Source organism: Lissotriton helveticus, chromosome 1_1 (genome assembly GCF_964261635.1).
Source record: "Lissotriton helveticus chromosome 1_1, aLisHel1.1, whole genome shotgun sequence".
NCBI lineage: Eukaryota > Metazoa > Chordata > Amphibia > Caudata > Salamandridae > Lissotriton > Lissotriton helveticus.
In genome coordinates this window covers 1,241,169,217-1,241,196,508 of record NC_136057.1, presented here as the reverse complement: position 1 = coordinate 1,241,196,508, position 27,292 = coordinate 1,241,169,217, and the positions used below count along the sequence as shown (strand labels likewise).

The following is a 27,292-nucleotide window of genomic DNA, read 5'->3' as shown; positions in this document are numbered from 1 at the left end:
CTTTTGGTAGGCGCGAGTGCTCACTTTCTCTTGTGAGTAGGTCATTAGACTCTTACTTTCACTATTTCTTGGTTAACCCAAGGATCGGTAGTTTTGTCTGCTTGCTTTGCCATGGGATAGGTTGCTGAACTGTCTTATTTCCCCGTGCATAGGTTTATTGGACTGTTTTGTTTATCAGGGGATACATTTGCACTAATGTTACTTCAGTTCATCATTTAAGTGCACAATAAAACAACAACTGCTAATTATAGAATGTAGAAACGGCAGGAGTGCGGTATGGAGTGCTGCAAAATCATTTCTATCATTAACAAAGCAGACCGTGCCTCTTTCGCTCACTTCTAGGCACCGATAATGCGCATGTATGCAGCGGGATTACAAATGGTCACGAAAGAGGTAAAATGCACTAACCAAGCTCTTTACCAGTTTTCAAATTCCCATCTCCCTGGCTAGAGATTAGTGTGTAGGGTACTTTAATTCCAGTCGGACTTTAAGGATTTATGTTTTACTAAAAATTGTCGTTCCTCGGCTAGTTTGCTGTTGGCTTTTTTTTTGTGTTCCACTGTGTCGGCTTAACATTCTGTGATTCTGGGCACTGGAAGAGCTGCTTTTTCCTGTCTCCCACCCTCTTCCCGTGGATGCCCTCTCTCAGCCTCCCGCTGCTGATCACTTCTCACTCGGGAAACGGCTTTTACAACGAAGCCGTTTCCACGAAATCTTTAACCACGCATGCTGTACAACGCAAATAAAACAACTCACCATAAGTCACGTCGGCATCAGAGTCGATTAAGAGAAATCGGTAAAAATATGCAGTTTTCTCTTCACGACGTATGACGTCACCACGCAAATAGTCGGTGAAAGGTTTATGCGTGCTAAACGAATTCCGTTGTAACGCATGCGTGGTAAAGGCATGCGTTGCAACGGAATTCGTTGTATCATCATATATTCTTCTCACTCCAGTTGCTGCTTCCTAGTGCCACCCACAATCTTATTTTTAAATTATTATTTTTGGGATATGTGCTGCATGACTAAACTCTTATAGGGGCCCAAAGGCAAGACCTGTTGGCTATGCCAATGTTTTTTTTAATGTCTGCAGTATCAGGCCCTATCTGGCAGCATGCAGTATCATCAGAGGACCCCCAGGGGGATGCATCTCTCCGCGGGCACCTCACTTGCTGCGTGTTTTACTGTTCAGGGTGAGATTGCAGGGCATTGCAGGCTTTATAAAAGCGGAACAGAAGGTAAAGCAGTCTTTCTTCTTCCTGCAGTGGTGGCAGGTGGCCACCAGGGGGAGCGGAGTGCTATTTCGGCCTCAGCTTTGCTTGTGGTGTGGCTAACTGCTGCAACCCAGGGCACAAGAAGGGAGGCTACTCCCACTGCTGTAGGCATCGAGATACGGTGACTGGGGGCACTGCAGGCTCATTACTCATGCCAGGCGGCAAGGCAGCATGGCCCTTGTTAAAGTTTTAGCAATGTCACAGCTTTTTTTGGTGTTCCACTGTGTCGGCTTAACATTCTGTGAATCTTGGCACTGGAAGAGTGCTGCTTTTTCCTGTCTCTCACCCTCTTCCCGTGGATGCCCTCTCTCAGCCTACACCTTGTCACTTACGCGGATGATACGCAGCTGGTGGTCTCGCTAGACCACGCAGACGGATCATCCAACACCTTAGGCCCCTGTCTAGAGGCTGTTGCCAGATGGATGCAAGCCTCCTGTCTGAAACTTAACGGGGAGAAGACAGACATCATTCTCCTCGGAAATTCCTCCCCGTCTGTTCTTGCACCCGTCTGGCCACCATGTCTTGGCGTTCCCCCCGCCCCCCGGTCCCAGATAAAGAGCCTCGGGATCTGGCTCGACACCGCTCTTGATTTCTCGGTCCAGGCCACTAAGACCGCTGCCACTTGCTTTGGACTAATGAGGATGCTCCGGCGGGTGCTCCCTCTGCTCCCTCTCCAGGCGAGGAGGATCATGGTCCAGGCCCTGATTCTCTCCCGCCTGGACTACGGGAATGCTCTCTATCTGGGAGCACCGGCCTCGGTACTTCAGAAGCTCCAGGTCACACAAAATAGTGCGGCCCGCCTACTGTTTAATTTGCCCCGTCGGCAGTCGGCGAGGAAGGCTCTGAAAGACCTCCATTGGCTCCCAATGGCTGCCAGAGTGCAGTTCAAGGCTTTGTGCATCCTGCACAAATCCTTCCATCGTGTAGGCCCAGCGATTCTGCACCCCTTGGTTACGCCCTATGTTCCAGCTCGCTCCCTTCGTTCTGGCACCCTGCAGCTGGCTACCTCCTCTAAGATCAATAAAGCCCGGTGGGGTGGCCGCTCTTTTTCCCACTCGGCGGCCAGACTCTGGAACGCCCTTCCCCTCACCATCCGAGGAAACAGCAACCTCTTGTCTTTTAGAAAGGCCTTGAAAACGCATTTGTTTGCAAAATCCTGCTGATCTGCCCTGAGCCTGCGCTAAACCATTTAATCTTCAAGCGCTGCGAGGCCTCAGGGCAGTTATGCGCTATACAAATGCAATTTTTCATTTCATTTCAGCCTACCGCTGCTGATCACTTCTCATTCCAGTTGCTGCTCCCTAGTGCCACCCACGCTCTTATTTTAAATTATTATTTTAGGGATATGTGCTGCATGACAAAACTCTTATAGGGGCCCAAAGGCGAGACCTATTGGCTATGCCAATGCTTGTTTTAATATCTGCAGTGTCAGGCCCTATCTGGCAGCATGCAGTATCATCAGAGGACCCCCAGGGGGATGCATCTCTCCAAGGGCATTTCACTTGGTGCGTGCTTTACTGTTCAGGGTGAGATTGCAGGGCATTGCAGGCTTTATAAACGCGGCACAGAAGGCAAAACAGTCTTTCGTCTTTCTTCTTCCTGAAGTGGTGGCAGGTGGCCACCAAGGGGAGTAGATTGCTATTTCGGCCTCATCTGAGCTTGTGGTGTGGCTAACTGCTGCAACCCAGGACACAAGTAGGGAGGCTACTCCCACTGCTGTAGGCATCGAGATAAGGTACTGCAGGCTCATTACTCCTGCCTGGCGGCAACGCAGCATGGCCCTTGTTAAAGTCTTAGCCCTGTCAGGGCTGCTTCATACAGCTCACTGTTCCTATGTGTGATGTAGCGAGCCACCACTATGTGGCGTTGTGGTCCCCCTCTACCTCACTGCTGGTATTTGCACGCTGGCTGTACAGACGCCTCGTGGAGCGGTCGCTGCAGCTTTGCAGGAAGGGATGCGGCCCACTGGGCCTAAAAGCAGCTGTTTACACTTGCAGGTAAGTCCTCGACACCAACAGGCCTGACAGCTTGGCCACTCCCAGGTGCAGCAGGCAGCAACCGATGTATCACTCGCCTCCATGCACCACGTGGTAAGAAACAGGTAAGTGAATCAGAGGCAAGCTTGTGGGGAATGATAGTCTTTATTCTACTGAACGGCAGGCCTGGTTCATACTATCCAGCGACGGTCTGCTTCATCTGGCTGCCTTACTTAGAGTGCAGTCAACTCATATGGACACAGCAGCTTCGCTGACGCAGAGCGCCACGCTCTTCGCCTCTGCCAGCATGCGTTTTCTCAGCCTTGCCCAGGGGTGGCAGGGTAGCTTATACTGTGCCGAAATGTCTGCTCTGTCAGGGCCTGAGGAGGAATGGGGGGCTAGAGGACCACCTCATACACAGGCAAGTAGTGTTTCCTACCCCTGCACGACTTGCAGGCTCAGTGCCCCCACTTCCGACCTACTTTTTGGACAAAGTTAGTTGGGCTGCTCCGCTAGCTCCAGCATAAGCCAGGCGGGTACCTCGTCACCAGCCAGGCTACTCTTCTTGCGGCGCTCTACTACCTTGCAGGTCCAAGTGTTCCTTGATTGCACTGCTCCCACAGGCGAGATCGTCTTCGCTTCTCCCTGAGGGCAGGAGGGGGTCCACCTGGCTGTGTTCTCTTCCTCCTCTGCCTCCTGCTCATAGTTACAAGTGGGTCAGGTGCCTGAAGACGGAGGCTGACTGCGGCAGCGCCATCTCCTTAGCGCGGAATCCTGAAGGGATTTATTGTTGAACGCTAGAGAGTTGCACTGGGATAGAAACGCGCCGCGCAGGAGAGACGATGCGTCCAGAATCACAGAATGGCAATTAATCACGCACGCTGATCTGTACTCCAACTATTCAATTTAGGGCAGGAGAAGACTGCTATTCTGTGTGTTCACTTCAGCGGATCCAGAGCTTCTGAATAGGATAGGGGAAAGAGAAGCGTCAAGAAATACCAGCCTTGGAAAGTCTAACAGGTGTCGGAAATTGGAAAGTTATTAATGGGAGAAGAAAATGACACCCTGTGGGCGTATTAGCTTCAATTTGCCTCTCTCTTCCTGTTTTGGCCGAGCAGAGAGGCATCTTGCAGTTGTCTGGTTGGTCTTATTAGCGGCACAGATGCACAGTCAATTCCACATCCTTGCTCACAGATGCTCATGCAATGTTGTCACCCAGGCATTGGACAGCACAACATTTGTCCTGAACTAGTGGTCTCTGGGCTTGTTTGGGGATATTTGCTATGGCGGCTGCCATTGCCAGCTCCCTCATCGGGCAGAAGCGACAAGCTCGGGAGCGAGAAAGGTCCAACGCAGGCAAATGTGTCAGCAGCCCCAGTAACAGCAAGGGGACGTGTGAGACAAGCGCTCCCCATCTGTTTTCACTCAGCCGCTTGTTTATATTTGCATTGCACTTTCACTTTCACTTAAAGCAAAATGCAAAAAATAATACGGGGCTGAGTGAAAACAGATGGCCCCCATAAGGATAAGAAATTGCTTTACGACAGCAGCAAAGCAGACGACCCTGTACGGATTGGCTGGATGAAAAGGCGTCAACAAAAAACCTAATTTCCAAAGGCAGGCCACCGCTTAGCATGAACGGTGACGCCAGCCAATGAAAATGAGGAGCGGGGATTTAAGTCCCCTTCTCAAATCTACTCTCTCACTATGGGTCTCGCTTGAGCGAGTAGCACATGCGCTGCAACGCTATGCAAGACCTAAAAAAGGATATCTGCATTTCTAATATGTGATTGTGCAGTAGCACACTTGCAAGTCCCATGCATAACAATAACCAGATTCAAGCCTCATAAAAGTCAATGGGGGAAATACATTCTCCCAATTATTATTTTTTTAAATCTCCCACTTTTTTTTCTAAAATGTTGGCATGTATGCTGACCCGTGACATATGTGTTGGATGGATGTGGGGTGGGGGGGTCGAGGGCAGCCCTCATTGGAGTGGCTGATCAACTAGTTCATGCTGGGACACTAGAATTCTATGGCAGGACAGGAGGCTCCGATTATTGCTAGTCTCATTTCTTTATTTAGAAATGCCCAGCAGCCATGTAAAACTACATTACCCAGAAACACTTGGGTAAAAACCATAGAGTCTGTACTTATAAATAGCTATGTAGACAATCCCACTTCCTCTTTCTTTGCTGCTCCGCAGCCAGTTAAGTGCTTTCATGATTTATTCCTTACTTAATTGTTGTGGTTTACATCGTTATTGTTCGCGCTTTGCTCGCGCTGTCTGCCGCTTGGTTGTGCGCTTCTATCGCGCTGCTCTCCGCCTTTTCGTCGCGTCTCTGCGCTCGTGAGGCTTTGCGGCAGGGAGCGTGTGTCACCTCCCAGGGTCTGGGCGCGTGTCGCCTGTGTCCCGTATTTCAGTGGAGTGGAGCTTGGGGACAGGGGGCCTCGCGCGCGTCTGCCGCGCGTTGCTTCCGTTGTTGGGAGGCTTGCCGGTTCACCGCGCATGCGCAGGTGATATTCTTAGCGCGTCTGGGCTTCTGTCTTCCGGGCGGCGCCGGCTCTGTCAGTTCGTCAAGGACGCACACGCCCACGGCCTCCCAGCTGTTCCCTTGACACCGGTGCTTCAAAAAGAGTGCCGGTTGACCTACATGCATAGGCTTTGCCGAGAGTGAGCATTTTTGTCAACAGCAAGCCCTCCCTCCACCCTCTAACGATTTTGGTGCAGATTTTTCTGCTTTTACTTGCTTGCTGTGAGGTTTTTTCACTCCCTCAGAATCTGCCTTTGGCATACCATACTTTTAGTCACCTTGTGGGCACTTTGACTTTCACTACCTGTGAACCATGAGTGATAATTATTATTATGAGGATGAAGGTGACTATGATGAAGAAGGGTCGGAGTTCCTGGAGCAGGACCTGGTTGAGGCCCTTGACAAAGGGGTTCAGCATTCTATGAATAAGGCGCTTGTACGCGCTATCACGCCCCTAAAGCGCCATTTGACTCAATATGCTCGACAACAAGGTTGGGTGCCTTCGTCGAAAAAGTCGACTTCCTCTCCTGGTAATCCGCATTCTTCAGATTTCCGCAGATTGGCGCAGTCTTTATCCTCTTCCAAGTCTAAGGTTCTTCCAGTTGAGGCAGACAGTGATGATCAGAACTCCTCGTCATCATCTGAGATTCTTCCTCCACCACCAAAAAAGAAAAAATGTAAGGAACATTTTGTGGATGCGCCCAGTCATCCTCCTGTTTTAACCTTTGAGCCTGCTGACATAGTGCATCCTCATTCCACTGCGTGGCTTCCTTCCCCGGCTGTGGCGGAGTATGTTCAGCAACATATCCGTTGTCCTTTTGCTACTGACGTTCGTGCCCGTCTCCGCTCAGAGTGTCCTAGGCCTGATTTGGCGGATAACCTGGCAGACACACCTGAGGTCGATCCTTCTATGCTGACCTATTTGAAGAAGTTTTCAAAGGACCCGAAGAAGGGTTTGGATCGGTCCTGGCGGGCTTGTCAGGACAAGGTCTTGGATCTCCTGGGTCCTCTTACTAAGATCTTGGATTTAGGTTTCATGGCCAAGCAATCCTCATCCACAGTTGATCCTGATGAGTTGATCGAATGGGCGCAGCGGGCAATTTGTCAGCTGGGTAACGCCAACTGCGCGCTCTCTAGTGAGCGTCGCCGGTCCATTCTCCTTAAGTTAGACCCAAAATTGGCAGAGCTTTCGGCTTCCGAGGCAGGGGCTGCGGCTCAGGGCCTCCTTTTCGGGCAACCCTTTTTGAAGGAGCTCACTCATTTTGTCAATACTTTTAGCAGCATTGACAAAGCCCAGGCATTTTTGAAGCGGGCCATGCGTCCGGTTTTCAGCAGGGCCGGACGAAATAGGGGACGTTCGTCCGGCCGTGGTCAGCAACAGCCCACGCAGCGTGGGTTCCAGTCCCATAGGGGAGGCCAACAAGATTCAGGCTACGCCCAGCGTTCCAATTTCTACCCATCCAGGAAAGGACGTGGTCAGTATAAAAAGGGACGTTCCGGTGGTGCTTCCGGCGGATATCAAGATTCCGCCACTTCAGGTGAGATTTCTTCCTGCTTGCAGTGTTGTTCTGGGGGGCAGGATTCGCCTTTTTCTCCACAATTGGCGCTCAATCTCCAGCGATGCATGGGTGCTGGAGACGGTTCAGGGATACAAAATCGAGTTCTATCATCCCTTGCGTCAGTCCCATCCTCCTTTTCCCCTTCATTTCTCAAAGCAAAATCGAGAGTTCATCACAGAGGAACTCAAGTCTCTGGAGTTGAAAGGGGCAATTGTGCCGACCGAACGTCACCCTCAGGGTTTTGCCAGCTCGGTCTTTCTGGTGGAGAAGAAGGGAGGGGGATCGAGATTGGTTCTCAACCTGAAGGAGTTCAATGCGGGAGTGGTTTACCGCCACTTCAAGATGGAGGGCATCCATCTGCTGAGGGATCTCCTGCGGGAACGGGATTGGATGGTTCGTCTGGACCTCAAAGACGCTTACCTCTCTGTTCCGATCTTCAGTCCCCATCGCCGCTTTCTGCCATTCCAGTGGCTGGGGACTTGGTATCAGTATCAGGTTCTTCCCTTCGGCCTTTCGTCAGCACCTTGGTGCTTCACGAAACTGTTACGTCCGGTTGTGGAGTCTCTCCGCTCTCGCGGGGTTCGATTGATCATCTATTTGGACGACATCCTCCTTCTGGCGGACTGTCCTGTCAAACTGATGTCCCATCTGGAGTGGACTGTCGATCTTCTCCAGTCCCTCGGTTTTCTAGTGAATGTTCCCAAGTCTGTGCTACTTCCTACTCAAGTGATAGATTTCTTGGGGTTCAGGGTCAACTCCCTCACTTGTCAACTCCTGTTACCTCATCAGAAGATTCGTTACATCAAACGGGAATTGACTTCCGTTATTTCGAGTCAGATGGTGTCATTGAGCTCGTTAGCATGAGTTGTCGGTCTCTTAGCGTCTTCTCTGCAGGCGATCTTCCCGGCTCCGCTGCACTACCGTGCGTTGCAGCGTCTCAAGATTCAACATCTTCAACGGGGACTCCGGTATTCCGATCAGATTCCTCTTTCGGAGGAAGCGAAGTCGGAAATGCAATGGTGGTTGGATCATATGGAAGCCTGGAACGGTCGGGCTCTTTTCGGATCCTCTCCGGAGATTGTGATCGAATCGGACGCCAGTCGTTGGGGCTGGGGAGCCCGCTGCGGTCTGATCTCGACGGGGGTTCGATGGTCGCCCCAGGAACTTTCACTCCACATAAACTGTTTGGAATTACTGGCGGGGTCGTTCGCGATCAAGTGTCTGTCGCCTCTCCAGTCCCACTGCTGCATTCTTCTCCGGATGGACAATGTCTCAGCAGTACGTTACATCAACAAACTGGGAGGGACTCGGTCGCGGTTGTTGGCGGAGATTGCCAAAGAGTTTTGGCATTATTGTCTTCAGCGCAAGATCACAGTTATTGCGGAGTACCTTCCGGGTTGTCGCAATCTTGTGGCGGATTGGAACTCCAGGTATCTGAAGGACTTCAGCGATTGGAGACTCCATCCTCGTGTATTCCGCCAGCTTCTTCGGACTTGGGGTCCTTGTCTGATCGATCTCTTTGCATCCCGTCTCAACACCCAACTCCCCCAATTCTTCAGTTGGAGACCGGATCCGGAGGCTCTGGCCACGGATGCTTTCCTTCATCCATGGCCGACGTCCCTTTGTTATGCGTTTCCCCCATTCATGATGATCCCCAGGGTTCTGGCTTATGCGACGCGCTTTCGGGCGGAGTTGATTCTGATTGCTCCTCTGTGGAGGGCTCAGCCGTGGTTCCAAGTTCTCATGGAGATGGCATGTGCATTACCATTCCTTCTTCCTCAGAAGTGGAATCTCCTGTTAGATCCGCTTCAGAATCCGCATCCCCTGGTTCAGTCAGGCTCCCTTCTTCTCCTGGCGTGGCGGATTTTCGGGGACCGTTGGGCGGTCTCAGGCCTTTCTGCGGACGCTACCAGATTTCTCAGCAACGCCTGGGCTCCAGGTACTCACAAACGTTACAGAGGTTCATGGAAACGTTGGAGTGATTGGTGTGCTCAACGGCAAGCTGATCCAACATCAGCAGATGTCTCTTTGATGGTCAATTTTTTGGCTTCTCTATCTTCTTCTGGTTTGGCGTACCGCACGGTCAATAATTTCCGTTCCGCTATTTCTGCGGGTCATCTTCCAGTGGATGGGAAACCTGTTGGGGAACATCCTCTGGTGGCTAAGGTTCTCAAGGGTATTCGTCTGGCTACTCCTCCACGTCCCAAATATGTTTCTTTGTGGGACGTTTCGGTTGTCTTACGTTTTTTGGAGGCCTGGCCGATCAATTCTTTGTTATCTCGGAAACAACTTTCGGCCAAACTTACTATGTTGTTGTGTTTGCTTTCCTGCAAACGAGTGTCGGATGTCCGTGCTTTGGATTTAGCTGGACGTAGCTTCACTCCGGAAGGGGTTACATTTCGCCTCTCCAGGCGCACTAAGACCAATACTGAGGTAATTTCTTACCCTTCTTTTCCTGCTCGTCCTAATCTTTGTGTGGTTCAATGCCTTAAGGATTATGAGGTGAGTACTTCTCTTCTTCGCTTAGATATGCAAGGCCAACTATTGATTGCATTGCAGAAGCCCTTTCGCCCCGTTACCCCGGCCACCTTGGCTCGTTGGGTACGGTGGCTTATGGGGGAGGCTGGTATTGATGTTTCTGTGTTTGGTGCTCATTCTGCCCGTGGGGCCATGGCGACTAAAGCCTTCTCTTTGGGACCCACCTTGTGGGACATTATGAAGGCTGCTGACTGGTCAACTGATTCTGTTTTTAAGACCTTTTACTTTAAGCCTATTGCAAATGTTGCTTCTGTTGTAGTGAACCAGCTTTGAACAAGCAATAATCGGAGCCTCCTGTCCTGCCATAGAATAAAAAATTTGCAAACATTCATGACAAGAATTTTCAATTCTATTAAGGACTAGGAGGCGAGGATTATCCCACCCATTGTTGGTACTTTGTAATTTATAATGACTGTGTCAGTATTACTCTGTGTTCAAATGTTATCATTGACTTGTTTTTTCTCTACCCACCCTTTTTGACATGTTCCTTTATATTATGGACGTGTATTACGGCTTTGTGTCTCTTTTCAGGATATGATCCCAAATGACGGCCCTTCGGTGCGGCGTGGATATTCCTGTTTTCTTCTCTGAAGATGGTTTTTCCTGTTTCTCCCTTCGGCAGTTGCTGTGTTGAACTTTCCTTCATTGCCCTGGACTGGGTTTGCTTTTTGCATTGACTTTCATGTTCTGTTTCCTGCACTCCTGGAATTCCTTCTCACCAAAGAAAGAGGAAGTGGGATTGTCTACATAGCTATTTATAAGTACAGACTCTATGGTTTTTACCCAAGTGTTTCTGGGTAATGTAGTTTTACATGGCTGCTGGGCATTTCTAAATAAAGAAATGAGACTAGCAATAATCCTCGCCTCCTAGTCCTTAATAGAATTGAAAATTCTTGTCACGAATGTTTGCAAATTTTTAATTGTCCAGTAGGACACTACAGGTATTATTAGAATTCCCAGAATGTTGGGGCGAAAAGACAGATTTAGTTTAAATTATTATGAAGGTTTAAACTCAAGCTACCCCTACCACAAAAAAATATAGAATTTAGCACCCGGCATTTATGTATCGCAGGAGCAGCACATTTCATGTTCCCCTTTGTTAATCTGCAACGCAGTCCTGTCAAGTATCACGCATCTCGTGTGACGCTCACGCATTTCAGTGCGGTGTTCCGCATCACCGCACTGAAATGCATTGTCACGTATTGTGGGCACCTGCCAGCGCGTGCCACCAGCGGCGCTTGGGCAGGCTCTCTGCTCCTCCGAGAGACATGCTGCTTTCTGGGCTGTAAGTTCCTAAATAGTTAATTCTGCTCTCAGCTCTATGGAGTGAGCTGAGAGCGCTACAATGTAATACCATTCTGCCCAGCTGCCTGTTGTGTCGCCTCAAACATTGCGGAAATAGTGGCTGCGCCTGCGCCGCCGGCTCGGCGCCTCTTACAGTGATTCACACACACTCACAAGTGCGCCGATTAGGGGAGGTGGGAGGGGCTGCCCTCTCAGCAGTCGATGCTGATATCAGTCAACTGTGGCACACCCTGGGGCCGGGATTAATTATCCGGATGTGCCGGGCGGCGGTAGAGTTTGCCATTATGTCCGGAGGAAGTCAGAGGAAGTATGGGGCAGTAGCGGCGGGAGACTCATGATCTGAGTCAGTAGAGTACTGCACGAGACTCGAGTCTCTCATGGCCCCCACCGCGCAAAAGAGCATGATCGATTGCGGCGGCAAGCAAGAAATTCAGATTTTAAAAGTAAGTGTGCCATCGATGTGCACTCTGACTGCCTCCAATCTTCACATCAGACTGCTGGCACTCAAGTCGACTCGTCCCGCCGCAGGATATTCTGATTTTAAAAGTAAGTGTGCCATCGATGTGCACTCTGCCTCCAGTCTTCACCCCAGGTTGTTGGCACTCGAGTTGACTCGTTCCGGGCATCGACTCGAGTGCCAGCAGCCTGGGGTGAAGACTGGAGGCAGAGTGCACATCGATGACACACTTACTTTTAAAATCAGAATTTCCTGCTCGCCCGGCCTCCAAGAGTTCATTGCCGCCCCGGTGCCAAATTAGATAATTACAGTGAAATGTGTCCAGATTGCCAGCAGCTGCCTGCGTCCAAGGAGTGTGACAGACTCGGGACCCATCCCCAGCGTTAGATTTTCCGCTGCAGCACTGTGACTCGCTAAACTTGGTAAGAGTAAAACATGAAAGCTGCTGCCATTTTAAATGTTCATGCTAAGGTCAGATTTGAAGTTTTATTAGATAGCTGCCAAGGTTTCAGGTTGCTCCGTGTTACATTTTCATAATTTTAGTATAATTTTTGATATGTATGTTTCCCTCATCTTCATTGCTGGATTTTGCTCGCAAAAAGTGTCACTCATATTTGTTGAAATGTCACTCATAATTGCACTACAATTATGAAAATGTCACACATAGCAATCTGAAACCTTGGCAGCTATGGCAACGTAATACTGCTTGACCTTAGCTGAGTCCCGAGTAATGGAAAGGAAAGTGGGACTAAACCTGCTGTCTGAAGAGGACACGTGCTTAGACAGGCTGCATTTGACTTCCTAGTTTTCACATTTAATGAAACAGATATTTACAGCTCAGCACAACAAAGCTTAATCAAAAAACAGAACCACCGTTACAAAATACGGAGCGAATATATAGCCTAATTTACAGCTTACCATGCATTAACATGAACAGTTTATTTGTCATAAGTCTATAAAATGACACACAGAGACACGAGCTTTCTTGATAGTATTTATCAGAAAATGTGCTTAACTTCGTACAAACTCACAGTTCCTGTGGCAAGTCTTCAAAAGTTGCCGGTGCCTCCGTGTGTCTTTCGAAAAATAAGAAAAAAACAGCACTAATCAAATATGGCCGCCAAGATTCACATATGTCACTACACCCGGCTTAGACGACATGCGCGGAAATATACAATCGTACGTTTGGGCTGCGAGTGTGTATTACACTAGGTAACTCGCTGCCTAGTTTTTGACCTGAACTAAGTGTGACTTAAGTCGGGTGGTGCGGGACAGTACAAGATGCAGGCAGCGCGACGGGTGGTGTGCGCCATGTCCGGCGGGGTGGACAGTTCGGTGGCAGCTCTGCTGCTGAAGCGCAGAGGTGAGAACCTTAAACCTTGAATGCGGGAAGAGAATCCACAACTATTCCCCAGAATTAGAGTTAGAGGCTGGCTCAGTTATTGGAAGACTACATCTAATTTTGTAAGCATTAGCAAATGATATGGCCTGTAGCGCCTCCTGCTGGTGTTTCGAGATCTCACTACTTGTACGTTTTCAGCCAATGACTCTCGTAACCATAACATCATGCTTTCTTTTCCCCTTTTTAGACCGACCAACTGTTTTTTGGTATATTATACATAAAAGTAAGTACTATCAGTTTCCATAGCAAACACCAGAAAAGCAAAGCGATTAAATAACGCATATTGTACTGATGGAGCAAGGTTGCGTATGTAAAGTGACTTGCTTGTAATCAATATTTTATGTCATCAGTACAATTAGTTAAACCCATTACAATTTACATAAAGTTACTGCAACGAAAGGATGGCTGGGTGACAATAGCGCAGAGTTGTGAAACAGTTAAGCCAGTAGAAATATCAGTAGCTCAAAGGATAAGGCGACAGCCATCCACCATCCACCAGATGGTATAGAAAATCTATACCGTTCGGAACAAAAGAAAGATATATCTCGAGCTTGGTTCACCATAAATCAAAGTCCTTAATTAATCAAAGTCGAGACAGTCTTATTATTCTTCATTTATTTCACAAAGCTTCTCCAAACACAGTCCTAGCCGCCAACACGTGTTTCGTCTTTGTGGTGTAAGCCACAGACTTCCTCAGGGCTAGAATATTATAATACATGTAATCAGTATTACAACTCAATAAACAAAAAACTGTTGTAAATCACAGCCATTTGAAATAGATACAACAATTTAGAGATCTAAAAAAGTGAATTGAGAAAGAAGACAAAGCACCCTTCGAGCCCAAAATAGAAATGATGAGAAAAAGATATTTTAGTGCATGATATATCTCAGTCCTAATTCCGAATAATATTTCATCCGTATGAGATTAGAACCATTCATGCCGCCAATCATCATTAATTGTGAGGGGTCTGAAGTAAACAAAAAGAAGAAACTGTGAAGTGATCGTAAAATCTCTAGCAGGCTGCGGTGCGGCGGAATTTGAAGCTTGTGCAGTTCGGAGGGCCCCCGGCTGTCTGACGCACACAACAACCATGACGCGGACGGCCGGGGGCCATCCAACCCATCGAAGAGGATAAAAAATTAACAAATGTGGTTTTCAAAATAACATAACCATACACATATGTAGTATGATAACAGAGCTCAAGGAGAGATCTAACGTTACGCGTCCATGTAGTACAAACATGGTCCCACCCATACAGGTATTCAGTTGAGTGGTTGTCTTTTAAACGGATCGATTCTACATGTCTATCTACTTGCTTTCATTCTATGCATGTTTTCTTTTCTTGTGCGTAGAAGTGACTTCTGAACTCTTCACAGTCATTACCTCCTCATCCTGGCTTCCCGTCCCATTCCTTAACAGTGAGCAGCTAGTCTGCTCCCCAGAAACCTAAAACCTAGCAGAGCTTTTCAGCACTTCACCAATATGGCACTACCAATCCTGCAATGATAAAGGGGGAAGTGCACAACATCACATCCTGTTCCTTTTTTTCGGACTTTGTTAGTTTCCTTTTGCCTAGCGGAGCTGTTGGTCGGGTGAGTAATATTTCTCCTTTTTTTTAGTACTTTTCGATGGCAGCCTGCTGTAGCTGCCGCTTTTCTTTTTACTTTGCATGTTCATGGCGTTGTGTGCTCAGGTACATGAGTAGGAAATGTTCCTCTCTGCACTGCCGGTTTGCGCGGCCCACTCCAGCGGTCGCTTGTGCTGGTTCCTCTTGCTTCGGCGGAGTTTCGGTTTCCCTGTTGGGGTTGCCTTGTGCTGTAATGGGTCACACTGGGCTGCTGGTTAGGGTCTTTGACTCTTATGCTGCAGTTAGGGTGTTCAATCTCTGGTGTTTCAACTGACGTTTTCCCCTCACTTGCACCTGTGGCGCTTTTGGTGAGAGTCACTGTGGCTTACTGTGGTCTGGGACGCTTACTCTCAAGGTCTAGTGTTCCAATCCGACTGGCTCGCTGTGCTTATACAGCGGTACTTGCACTGAGTCATGCCAGGATTGTGGGTTTGTGCCTCACCTGGTGCAGCTGTGTGTTTTTTTCATACTCCATTTTGTTGCACGTACAGTTCGGCAAGGAGCTGATGCTTGCTTTTCTTTGCTATGCATGTACGCGGCCTGCTTTAGCAGCCGCTTCTCTGCTGATGGTCCCGTCTCACCCTGCTTTAGCAGGCGCGGGTCCTCTGTTGTTCCCCTGGGGCGCAGAGCGTCCTGTTGGGTTTCCTGCCTTCCTTGGGGGGTTTTTGTGCAGGCCCTTTTTGTGCTAACGCCTTTTTCCTGGTTGCGTGGGGTCTATGGCCCACCCAGCCTGTGAGCGCCTGATTTTGTTATGCTTTCAGACATTCAGCAGGGTCAGGCCTGGTTAGTAGCTGGAAGGGGGACCTCCTGGAAATACCAGGTGATGTAGGCTCTTTCTTGGTGCTTATGGCTCTGCCGCTCCTGGTTTGGTTACGCCTCTTTATGTTGGGGCGGTTGCTGCTGCTTTCTGGGCCCTGGATGCGGCTGGCCCTCCTGCCTGAGTGCCTCGTGGGTCTCTTGTTCTGCATGTCCCTTCAGCTGTCGCTGTGGGGGTTGTCTGCATGGTCACTTTTTTCGGGATGCTTAGCTCTCTGCTTCGCTTGACCATATGCGTGGCGATTTGGATTTCGCTCCTCCTGTGCCGGATGTCCTGGAGGATGCCTTTTTTGCTCACTGTCTCCAGCAGGCTCCTGGGTCCTTCCATTGGCATGGCGCTGTGCGCACAGGGCTTCCTCATGCATGGTAGGGTATGCCCTTCCTTCTGCCGCTGTTGTTCGGCGGATGGTGGGGGCGGTGTGGTGTTCCTACGTTGCTGCCAGGGCGATGTCCTACTCCTGCTGCTTGGTCCTGTCCCTGCTGCTGGATTTCCAGGCCCTGGCTCTTCTTTTGCAAGGCAGGGAGGGTGCCTCCTCTCTCTCGGCACTCTTGGGGCTGCAAGTGCGCTTTTTGTTGGACGTTTCTTTTAGCACTTTGTGTGACACTGCAGCTGCTTCTTGACTGGTCCCGGGCCGGTGGTTCTGCCTCCATTCCTTCTCCGGTGCAATGACTGTCTGCCTTTTCCATTTGGGGGTCGCCTTTGCTTTTTGTGCATCAGTGGTTGCCTCTTCTGGATACCTGGGCGGTGCTGACTGTGTTGGCCGGTTCTCGGGTCGGGTTTTTCTGTCCAGGCCTCCGGGAAACTCCTCTGCCTCGTCACCCTCTGCTACGGCTGGCTTTTCTGGCAGTTGTGCGCCTCCTGTTGGGATGTACGGCTGTCGTGGAAGTCCCTCCTCTGGTGCGGGCCGGGTTTGTTATTCTGTCCTCTTCCTGGTCTATGGGGAGGCTTCGGTGGTCCTGTGCCCTGTTTTGGTTCGACAGGGGGTCTCTCTCTTCGTTTCCAGACATACTTTCATAGTGGTCACTTTGCTGTCTATCCTGCATCTGGTGTTGCCTGGGTTTTTCCTTGATTTGCTGGCCCTGCTTGGGCCTCTCTGCACGTCCTGCGGTTCAGCAGTGGCTCCGTTTGTCTGTCGACTCCCGGATCTTTCAGTTCCGGGTGCCTCATTGCGGCCTCTCTTCAGCGCCAGGGGTTTTCACTTCATTCTCCGGTAGTCCTCCCTGCTGCCCTCCTGGATCTGGAGTTCCTAGGGGCTCTCTTCAGTATGGCTCTGGGATGATGTTCCTCTCCCGGGTGGGACTGTTGGCTTTGTTTTGTGCCCTTTCGTGGCTTCTGTCCCAGTCCCAGGTTTCTGCCCGGCTCTGGTTGAGGTGTCCGGGAGAGATGGCTTCCGCTCTGCATCTCCTCCCTTGGGCCTGTCTGCATTTGTATCCCCTCCTGCGTTGCGTCTAGGCCCGCTGGGTTCCTGCCTCTCAGTGCTCCGGCACTCTTCTTCCTGTCCCTCCTGGCTCCTGCCTCACGGGGCTCCGGCGCTCTTCTTCCTGTCCCGCCGGGTCTTCGGGCTGCTCTCCATTGGTGGTTGTCCGATGCCAGTGCCGGTCTTGGGTGCACCCATGGCTCAGAGTCAGTGGTCCCGATTCGTGTCTCTCCAGTCCTCGGTCTGGAGGGAGCTTCGGGCAGGTTTGTTGGCTCTGCTGTGGTTTGCTCCTCTCCTTCTGGTCTGCGCTGTCTCTGTTCAGCCCAGCGTCCAGGTTGTTCGGGCTTCTGTGTATCATCTGGGGGGCATGTGCTGATTTCTGTTTCTCCTTTCCGGGGTGTTCGGTCTTTGGGCAGAACTGACTCTCTTCTCTCGGACAGCTGTCTGTCTTCCGGGGTCGGTGGATGAGCCTGCGGACTCTCTGGGCCGGATGTTCCCGTCCTCTGTGATTGTGTATCTGTCCCCTCTTCTATTCAATCAGGTTGTCCTCTGGTTCCGCCTTCCCTGGCTGGTTCTTTTTGCCTCAATGGGGTCGGCCCTTCTTCCTCAGTTTGGCAGCCACGTCCCCTCTCGGCTGGCCTGGGTGATCAACGCTTTCTCCATTCAGTGGTCTCTGGGCCTCCTGTTTGCCTTCCCGCCGTTTGCTTTGATCCCCCGGGTCCTCCGGGAGATTCGGTTGGTCCGGGCTGCGGTTCTTCTGGTGGTTCCGGAGCGGTCCCATCAGCCTTGGTTTCCCCCTTCTTCTGTCTTTGACTGTGTGCGCCAATTGGAAGTTTTCCCAGTGTCCCTCCCCATATGCAGGCTCCTCTTCTCCGCGTGTCCTCCCTGGAGGTCTGGCACTTGGTAAGGTTGAGTTTGTTGGGCCAGGGTTGTTCTGTTGTGGTTTCCCACTGCATCCGGTTTTCTAGGCGCCCTTCCGCCTTGGAGTCCTGCGGCTGTCTTTGGACGACCTTCTCCTCCTGGTGCTTTGGGAAGGGTCTGTCTTCCTCCTCCTGTGGGGCTGTGATGGTGCTGGGCTTCATGCAGGATGGTTTTGTCCTGGGGATCGCCGCCCCCAGCTCCAGGCACAATGGGCTGCCATTATGGCTTTTTGGGGTTCCTCTGTGTCTTCTGTCTCCCCTTTGGTGGCTCGCCTCTTGCGGAGTTTTTTTGGTTCGCCGACCTGTCTCTCACTCTCCTGTGACTGGCCAGGGTTCTTCCTCTGGTCCTCCAGGCCTTGTCGGGCCCCCATTTCGGTTCCTTTCTGCTATGGTTCTTTTTCTGGTGGCCTATCCTTCAGGGCGGCGGGTTGGTGTGCTTGGTGCTTTCATGGCTCCCCCCCCCCGTTTTTTACGTTTCTGCTCTGGCACGGTCATTCCCCGTCCTGGTCAGTTTTTTCTGCCCAAGGTTTTGTCTTCTTTCCACTGTCAGGAGGATATTAGCCTTGTGTCCTTTTTCCGGACCCTTCCTCCCCGGAGGAGGTGATTCTTCGTTCTTTGGGTGTGCTGAGGGCTCTCCACATCCCTTTGGACGGGATCTGTGGTTTACGTACGGTTGTTTCCTTGTTCATCACCTACGGCCTCTCTGGAAAGGGTCTTCGTCCTTCCTTGTCCGCCTTGACGCGTTGGGTTGAGGGTGCTGTTGTTTCAGCCTACGGGTCCGCGCCCTGTCCTCTACCTTCTTCGGTCCAGGGCTGGTACGCCCGGGGTGTCTCCTCCTCCATGGCCCTGTCCGGGGGTATCTCCTTGCGTGGCTTTCTGGTGCTGCCACATGGGCTTCTCCCCATTCCTTTGTTTTCTGTTGTCGCCTTCAGTTGGGGATGGCGGCCTCGGCTGCCTTTGCCCCTCATGTTTTGTCTGCGGTTCATGGTTTATGTTTGTACTGTTCCGTTTGTTGGATTGGCCTGTTTGACGCTTTGTCTGGTCTTTTTTCTTACAATCACTGTGTGCTTGGGTAGGGGCTCACTGTTAAGGAATAGGGCGGGAAGACAGGATGAGGAGGTAATGCCCGGTTACTCACCGGTAATATTAATTGCTCTGAATCCTGGTCTTCCCGTCCCATTCCTATGCCCTTCCCTCCCTCCCTGGGGTTTTGTTTGTGGTGATTGTTTTTTGGTTTCTTTAGTATTCTCAGGATGTGATGTTGTGCACTTCCCTCTTTATCCTCGCTGGATTGGTGGCGCCATATTGGGGGAAGTGCTGAAAAGCTGTGCTAGGTTTTAGGTTTCTGGGGAGCAGACTAGCTGCTCACTGTTAAGGAATGGGACGGGAAGACCAGGACTCAGAGTAATGAATATTACCGATGAGTAACCGGGCATTGCAATGTGCGGTCTTTCTCTAGTGATATCCAAAATACCGCACAATTGCCTTACTACAGACTTGTCCGCATTCTATGACCAACAAGAGGTAGGATGTTTTATTACTCAAATAGGCTAGTTTGTATAGTTATGAAAATATAGGAAATGACGTTGCATGACATTTAACCTTGCCATCATCACAAAGTTCACACTTGACATACGACCTACAACAGATCAAAAGTAGAGAGTGCTTAACCTTTGATAAATGGACAAGATGTTCGATATGATATATCCAGTAGTGAAGGAGAAGGGCTTCATTTTCTTTCAGCAAGCTCACGAAATCCAGTTTCAAGACTTGCTTTCTAATAAAATGTGTTTTGATCGGGGCAGGGCTGGCCTTTTATTCCACTGGGCCTTCTCTCGGTGGGCTAGAGCTCCTAGAGGCTGGTTTTGAAAGCCCATGGCCACTCCTGGTACCTTTTGTCACTTTCCCCTGACCCCCGATAATAATTGTAGCATGCACAGTGAGGCTTTAAAAGAGCGATAAAGGGGGAAGGGCGAGGGAAGGTAGATTGAAAGCGAACAAAGAGATGAAAGAGAGACTGGAAAGGCAGAGATTACTCGAGACGAAGGGAGCGGGCTGGTTTGATCATTGTTGTCTGGGGCTTGTGTTCTTTTTAGCAATCAGGAATTCGGTCAACAGTTTTCACTCCCTCTCCAAAAAGCTGCTGTGACTGTTTGTAAAGAGTAGACCCATAGCAAGCAACAGCAAACCACTGGACCTCAGCACAAGGAGCAAAGAGCAAACCTTCATGTGCTCATGAATGAAAACGTCCCTTCATCCACTGCATCAAGTTGTTACTTTGTTGTCTTTAGGCCTTACAGTGTGGGGCATGCTGAGAGTGATGCCCAGGACAGTCCAATTGGAGAGCTCCATAGTAAAGAAATATAGTATAGAAAAGATGTGGAGGCTGCCCTAACCCCGGCACTGGAAGGAACGCGAGAGGGTCTGTTATGCCAAGGTCTTTTCTCTGACCTCATAAAAAGCAGTGGCAGGGCAGGCAAAAATCGGTAGGCAGCAGTGGTGCAGCCAACCGAAAAAGTATGCTGCTTCCAGAACTAGCAACAGCTCTGGAAACACGTAGCTCCATTTCTATGCTCTCTCTTTGAGCAACATGACATTCTAGAAGATTTACAAGCTGACTTGATAGGTTGCAGCAGTTCTGTCTGTCTGCACCTTTTATTTAAGGAAAATCCTACTTGTTCTTTCATTTGTTTCTGAAAAGATGGTTGCTGCAAGGCCATCTAAAGACTGGACTACAGTAGTGATCTATAGTTAGGTACTAATTTCCCTGATCAGCAGCCTCTAGTTGATTCAAAACTTAGATTTTGTCACACCACTCAGACTTCAAAATCATGTCTTCGGCTGCCAGTCAAAGCTTGTGTAAGCTTCAAAATGCTTTTTAGGTCTCGCTGGCGTTGCAGCGCGAAATTAGGTCTCGCTGGCGTTGCAGGGCGAAACGCTGTCGCCAACGAGACTTATTGTTGCTGTGTTGCCACCCAAGGGAGATAGACGGTGCACGAGCCGACCAGGGTCTGTGGACGCGCTTACGCAGGCCGGCCGAAGGCACGCACACACGCGCATAACACAATCAGACAGACGCGCAGACAGACAGACACACGCACACACACAGTCACACAGACACACACACCGCCCCCCAAAAGCCCCTCTTACCGCATCAGCGGCCTCAGCCACCACTCCTGACTTCTGCTGCCACCGCTCCTCTGAGCCATCCCGCCATCCCGACAGCCGTGAGCGTGCACATCCCGAAACCGGAAGTTCGGGAGCATGCAAGCTCACGGCTTGTTAGTTTCCTGTTCTCCGAGTCCCCTTTCCCTTTGTTCCCGCCCCCCCTCCGCTTCCTGCTGTCCGTGTCCCGTCCTGTTCCCCCCCCCTCCTGCTTCCTGTTGTCTGTGTACTGTCCTGTTCCCGCCCCCTCCCGCTGTCTGTTGTCCGTGGCCCGTTTTGTTCCCGCCCCCCTCCCACTGTCTGTTGTCTTGATCCACGAGGGTGAGCTGCAGAAGCGGGGACTTGTTGCAGGATCGGTAAGCCTTTGAGTAGAGCAGCTGCTGTGACTCTCAACACCATCTATTCAGCAGCGGTGTTAAGCGGCAAGACCGTATCTACATGAGTACCTTCATCTGTTTAGGAATTGGGGCGGGCAGGGCTGTACATTAGTTATTTTGGGGAGTTAAACAGCCTTGTTTTACGACTTGTGCCCTGGCTGTAAGCACCTCTGTGCTATTAAAAGCACACAGGGCCTCTATGCACTTTAATGTTGTGTACGTGCTTCACTTCCACTTCTGTAAAGTTGAGGCTCCTCTTGGCCTCGGGGTGGGGGTATTGGGCCCCTCGGGCCCCCTCTGCCTCGGTGACCTGACCCGAAGGAGGCCGCAGCTCTCTCCATCAATAATTCATCCCCGGCTGCCTTCACTTATCAAATGACTCCTTAAAAAAGGGTATTGGGTGGCACGGGGAGCATTACTCAACCGACGGCTTCACTTACAATCACAGCGCCTCCTCCGCTCCTGTGACCGTCGGCAGCTCTGTGGCACATGAGATCTGCAGAGGGCCCAGCGTGGAGGAGGCGCGGGACTCCAGACAGCTGTGTTTGGGGTAGGGGTCTGTCACGGGATAGTGTATTATATATACTATTGTATAGCGCTTACTACTCCTATAAGGGGCGCACCGGAGAGGCGCTGATCTGCTTGAGTAGCGCACTCAGCCGCGTGGGTGCCTGCTCAGAAGTGTGTAATCTTTGCAGCGCCCCCATGATGGAAAGTGTTTCTGTGTAGCACCGGGTGAGCACCGAGGCGCTGTTATCATGTTAATGGACGCAGCGCAGCGCTTGGGAGCGGGTTGTATCATTGTATGAGGACGTATGAAATACAGGTGTGCTTTTTATCACATGTAGTATGCTGGCAGCTCGGATGAACTCTTTTGGGACCCTTATTTGATCTTCTTGAGGGTGTTTCATCTGCTGGCTTTGGCAGGAGGGCGCCTACTCTGTGTCCAGTGCGTCCAGGTGGTCAGTACCTAACTCCATCACACAAGCATTTGTCAAATACATAGATATTAGTTAATACTCAGCCTGCACTCACTTAGCTATTAGCAAACATCATTAGTCAGCACTCTGCCCCTACACTCACGCAGCTGATTGTAAACCTCATTAATCAGTACTCAATCTGCATTCACTCGGCTGTTTACAAACCTCATTGTCCTACTCTCTGCCTGCCCTTACACAGCTGTTTACAAACCTCCTTAATCACCACTCAGTCTTCATTCACTCAGCTGTTTGCAAACCTCATTGGCCTACACTCAACGTGTACTCACTCCGCTATTTGCAAACCTCATATATATCAGTACTCTGCCTGCCTTCACTCAACTATTTGCAAAGCTCATTAGTCTGCACTCAGTCAGCACCCACAGAGATGCTTGCATAACTCATTAATCAGTACTCGGCCTGCATTCACTCAGCTGTCTGAAAACCTCATCATTCAGTACTCAGCCTGCATTCACTCGTCTGTTTGCAAACCTTATTGGCCTACACTCAGCCTGTACTTACTCAGCTGTTTGCAAACTTCATTATTCAACACTAAGCCTGCACCCAGTCAACAGTTTACTAACCTCATTAGTCAGCACTGAGTCTACACGTACTCAAGTATTTGTGAGCCTCGTTGGTGAGCACTCACCCTTCACTTTCTCAACTGTTTGTGAAAAGTAGGATCCGTCTGTGCCAGAGCTTATGTCACCTCTGTTGGCCCTGAAACTTCAATGGATTTGCATGCTGCGGGCCCAGGATATTTATATTTGTAACATGAATGGAGAAGAGGAGGATAGAAAGTTACCATGTTGTAACCAGCGTGTCTGGATTTATCTAGTCAATGTAGCTTCAAATAGGGGGTAACCCTGTAACCCTGGAAACCCGGGTAATCAATAATATTTAAGAGAACAGTGGTTGTCTCCACGAATAGCCTCACGTCTTAGTTTCCCTGCCATAAAAAAATGAACATAGTTCGTAAATTGACAGAATTTACTGTCCTTTGGGGGATAAAACAAATTACAGACAAATATATAATCTATAGATGCTCCAGTTAACGGTTCTGTGAGAGTGACATTTGTAAATAAATGTGTGCTATAAATGAGAACAATAATTGCAAACACAACAATGATGGACAGAATGTGGATCAATGTCACACATTCACCCCAGTCCAAAGATCTGGGCCCAAATCCATCGTTTTTCCACTCCACACCACCCTGGGTTAGACAATGGCGATATGCAAATCAGCGCTGACCCTGTGCCCGATGGGAACAGTCCAGTCCGAACTACAAAAGCCATGTCCTTCCCAGAACGGAAACAAGCATCCGAGGACCGGCCCGGTTTCGAGGTAACACCTCTCATCAGCCCGGCTAGCTTGATTCCAGTGGTGTGGAGTGCCTGGGACTCACGTCTGAGCATCCCCAGTACACTTAGAGCGGTAATTGCAAACACAACAATGATGGACAGAATGTGGATCAATGTCACACATTCACCCCAGTCCAAAGATCTGGGCCCAAATCCATCGTTTTTCCACTCCACACCACCCTGGGTTAGACAATGGCGATATGCAAATCAGCGCTGACCCTGTGCCCGATGGGAACAGTCCAGTCCGAACTACAAAAGCCATGTCCTTCCCAGAACGGAAACAAGCATCCGAGGACCGGCCCGGTTTCGAGGTAACACCTATCATCAGCCCGGCTAGCTTGATTCCAGTGGTGTGGAGTGCCTGGGACTCACGTCTGAGCATCCCCAGTACACTTAGAGCGGTAATTGCAAACACAACAATGATGGACAGAATGTGGATCAATGTCACACATTCACCCCAGTCCAAAGATCTGGGCCCAAATCCATCGTTTTTCCACTCCACACCACCCTGGGTTAGACAATGGCGATATGCAAATCAGCGCTGACCCTGTGCCCGATGGGAACAGTCCAGTCCGAACTACAAAAGCCATGTCCTTCCCAGAACGGAAACAAGCATCCGAGGACCGGCCCGGTTTCGAGGTAACACCTCTCATCAGCCCGGCTAGCTTGATTCCAGTGGTGTGGAGTGCCTGGGACTCACGTCTGAGCATCCCCAGTACACTTAGAGCGGTAATTGCAAACACAACAATGCTTGATTCCGGTCTGGGAAAGATATGGCTGTTGTAGTTCTGACTGGACTGTTCCCATGGGGCAACAGGGTCAGAGCTGATTTGCATAAAGCCATTATCTGACCCAGGGTGGTGTGGAGTGCAAAAAAACGATGGATTTGGGCCCAGATCTTTTGACTGGGGGAGTGTGTGACATTGATCCACATTCAGTCCATCACTTGTTGTTTTTTGCAATTGCCGCCCTAAGTGCGCTGGGGATGCCCAGACGTGGGTCCCAGGCACTCCACACCACTTGGAGTCAAGCTAGCCGGGCTGAAGAGAGGTGTTACCTCGAAACCGGTCCGGTCCTCGGATGCTTGATTCCGGTCTGGGAAAGATATGGCTGTTGTAGTTCGGACTGGACTGTTCCCATGGGGCAACAGGGTCAGAGCTGATTTGCATAAAGCCATTATCTGACCCAGGGTGGTGTGGAGTGCAAAAAAACGATGGATTTGGGCCCAGATCTTTTGACTGGGGGAGTGTGTGACATTGATCCACATTCAGTCCATCACTTGTTGTTTTTTGCAATTGCCGCCCTAAGTGCGCTGGGGATGCCCAGACGTGGGTCCCAGGCACTCCACACCACTTGGAGTCAAGCTAGCCGGGCTGAAGAGAGGTGTTACCTCGAAACCGGTCCGGTCCTCGGATGCTTGATTCCGGTCTGGGAAAGATATGGCTGTTGTAGTTCGGACTGGACTGTTCCCATGGGGCAACAGGGTCAGAGCTGATTTGCATAAAGCCATTATCTGACCCAGGGTGGTGTGGAGTGCAAAAAAACGATGGATTTGGGCCCAGATCTTTTGACTGGGGGAGTGTGTGACATTGATCCACATTCAGTCCATCACTTGTTGTTTTTTGCAATAAATGAGAACAAAGCAGAAATATTGTAGACACATTTGCAATGCAATTTTCATTTTTGTCTCAGAATTAGAGCACCTTTCGGACGAATATCAATGATTAGCTGTCTACATGTCAAACGTGTTGATGTTTCAGCCCCTATCAGTTATTTAGGAGAAGTCTTCATCAGGACTAGTTGGAAACACCAGAATAATTCAGGGGAATTTAAGGGGAATAACACCCAGTCCGTGGCTCATATACAGTATATCGTTCCTCACATCTGTATGAAGGGCAGACAATACCCAACCATCCTCAGGCCGATTGGTGGCAAAATGTGACGGCAGAAAAAAAGCATCTGATTGGATCACAGACACTAAGCAGAAGGTCATTTTTAACCCAAAAGGCTCTTTGTTAGGTCTCGCCTATGCCATCGCGTTAGCGATGCATTGGCGAGATTTTAGTGGGGGCTTTCAAAAGTGCTCCCAAAGTCTGCAGGCGGATCAGGTACAGTGCTTGTGTGCTGGACACGTGCATCATTTGTTCGCCTGCAGCCTTTGGGAGCACTTTTGTGTCCGCTTTGATGTTCTCAGTGAGCCACGTGGCCACTGAGAACATCAAAGCAGCCGCAAAAGTGCTCCCCATTTGCCACCCCCTCCCTTATCCCACTTCCTGCTTGTTTTGCAGGCGGTAGAACTGCATTCACAGTGCTCTGCTCTGTTTGTACTAACATGCTTATCTCTTTCAAAGGCGCCCTGCCCTTTGATCAGGTACATAAAGAGTGTAACACGTTGAACATCCATACAAAGCGCAACCTATCTATCGCCCTCACTCTAGCTATTGTCATCACTCTATCTGTCACCCTCTATCTATCTATCTATCGCCCTCACTCTATCTATCGCCCTCACTCTATCTGTCTATCTATCTATCGCACTCACTCTAGCTATAGTCATCACTCTATCTATCTATCGCCCTCACTCTATCTATCGCCCTCTATCTATCTATCTATCGCCCTCACTCTATCTATCGCCCTCACTCTATCTGTCTATCTATCTATCGCACTCACTCTAGCTATAGTCATCACTCTATCTATCTATCTCCCGCACTCTATCTATGTATCGCCCTCCCCCTATCTATCACCCTCATTCTATCTATCTATCGCACTCAATCTGTATATGTATCGCATCACCACAGCATCACTCAGGGGCACCACAACATCACTATGCGCTACCACAGCATCACTGAACGCCACAGCATCACTCGTTGCCACCACATCACTCAGCGCCACCACTGCATCAATCTGTGCAACCATTCAACAACAACTGGTTCAAATATGATCTCTCAATGTTTCAAGCTTTATTACAAATGTCACAAAAAGATGTTAATATTTCACTTCTGTTCTTGGATTTTCGTCACAATAAAATACACTGAACATAATCTTCACAAAATTTATTTACAAAAGTTTAAGCAATTGTCATTATAAATTCCAATAACTTTTATTTAAGTATTATTTAAAAAAAATTAAAAGCCATTGTTATTTGTAATATAAGTACATCTAACTCACGTTAATACAACACATATTGCATTACAAATGCTATAGGTGTCATATTTGCTATTTGGCATTGTAAATGACAAAGCTATTAATTTCGCTATTTTCAAAACCAACACATAAATAAAAAATGTGTCATTTACAATACCAATAGCTCAAACCTTCCTAATGCGAGACCTATTGCATTGCAAATGCTTGTTTCTTTTCGACTTCATACATTCATTGACCAACAATTAACGTGGTATTTTCTGAGTACATCTCTTCGATCCTTCAATAACATTCTTCTTCGTGGTTTGTTTTCTTGTCCTTTTCACCACAGCTGTGTAACAAATTATCTACAGAACTTAGAAATACTCTATTGTATTTGCATTTTTGCAATAAAGTGAAGACCTTTTGATTTCACTGTCACTTAACTTCCTCTACCGCCTTCTGAC

At 49.5% G+C, this 27,292-nt stretch overlaps 1 protein-coding gene across 2 annotated transcripts in view; it reads left to right on the top strand.

Moving 5' to 3' along the window:
• Positions 1-27,292, top strand: part of TRMU (tRNA mitochondrial 2-thiouridylase) — a 314,142-nt gene that overhangs the window by 102,373 nt on the left and 184,477 nt on the right. The window contains exon 1 of one of the 2 annotated variants that reach the window (XM_078679789.1): positions 12,785-13,006. The exons of the other annotated variant lie outside the window; for it this stretch is intronic. Coding sequence (XP_078535915.1) covers positions 12,925-13,006 — 82 coding nt within the window. The 5' untranslated portion in view covers positions 12,785-12,924. Of the gene's footprint in view, positions 1-12,784; positions 13,007-27,292 lie in introns of those variants that run through there. 2 annotated transcript variants of the gene reach the window in all.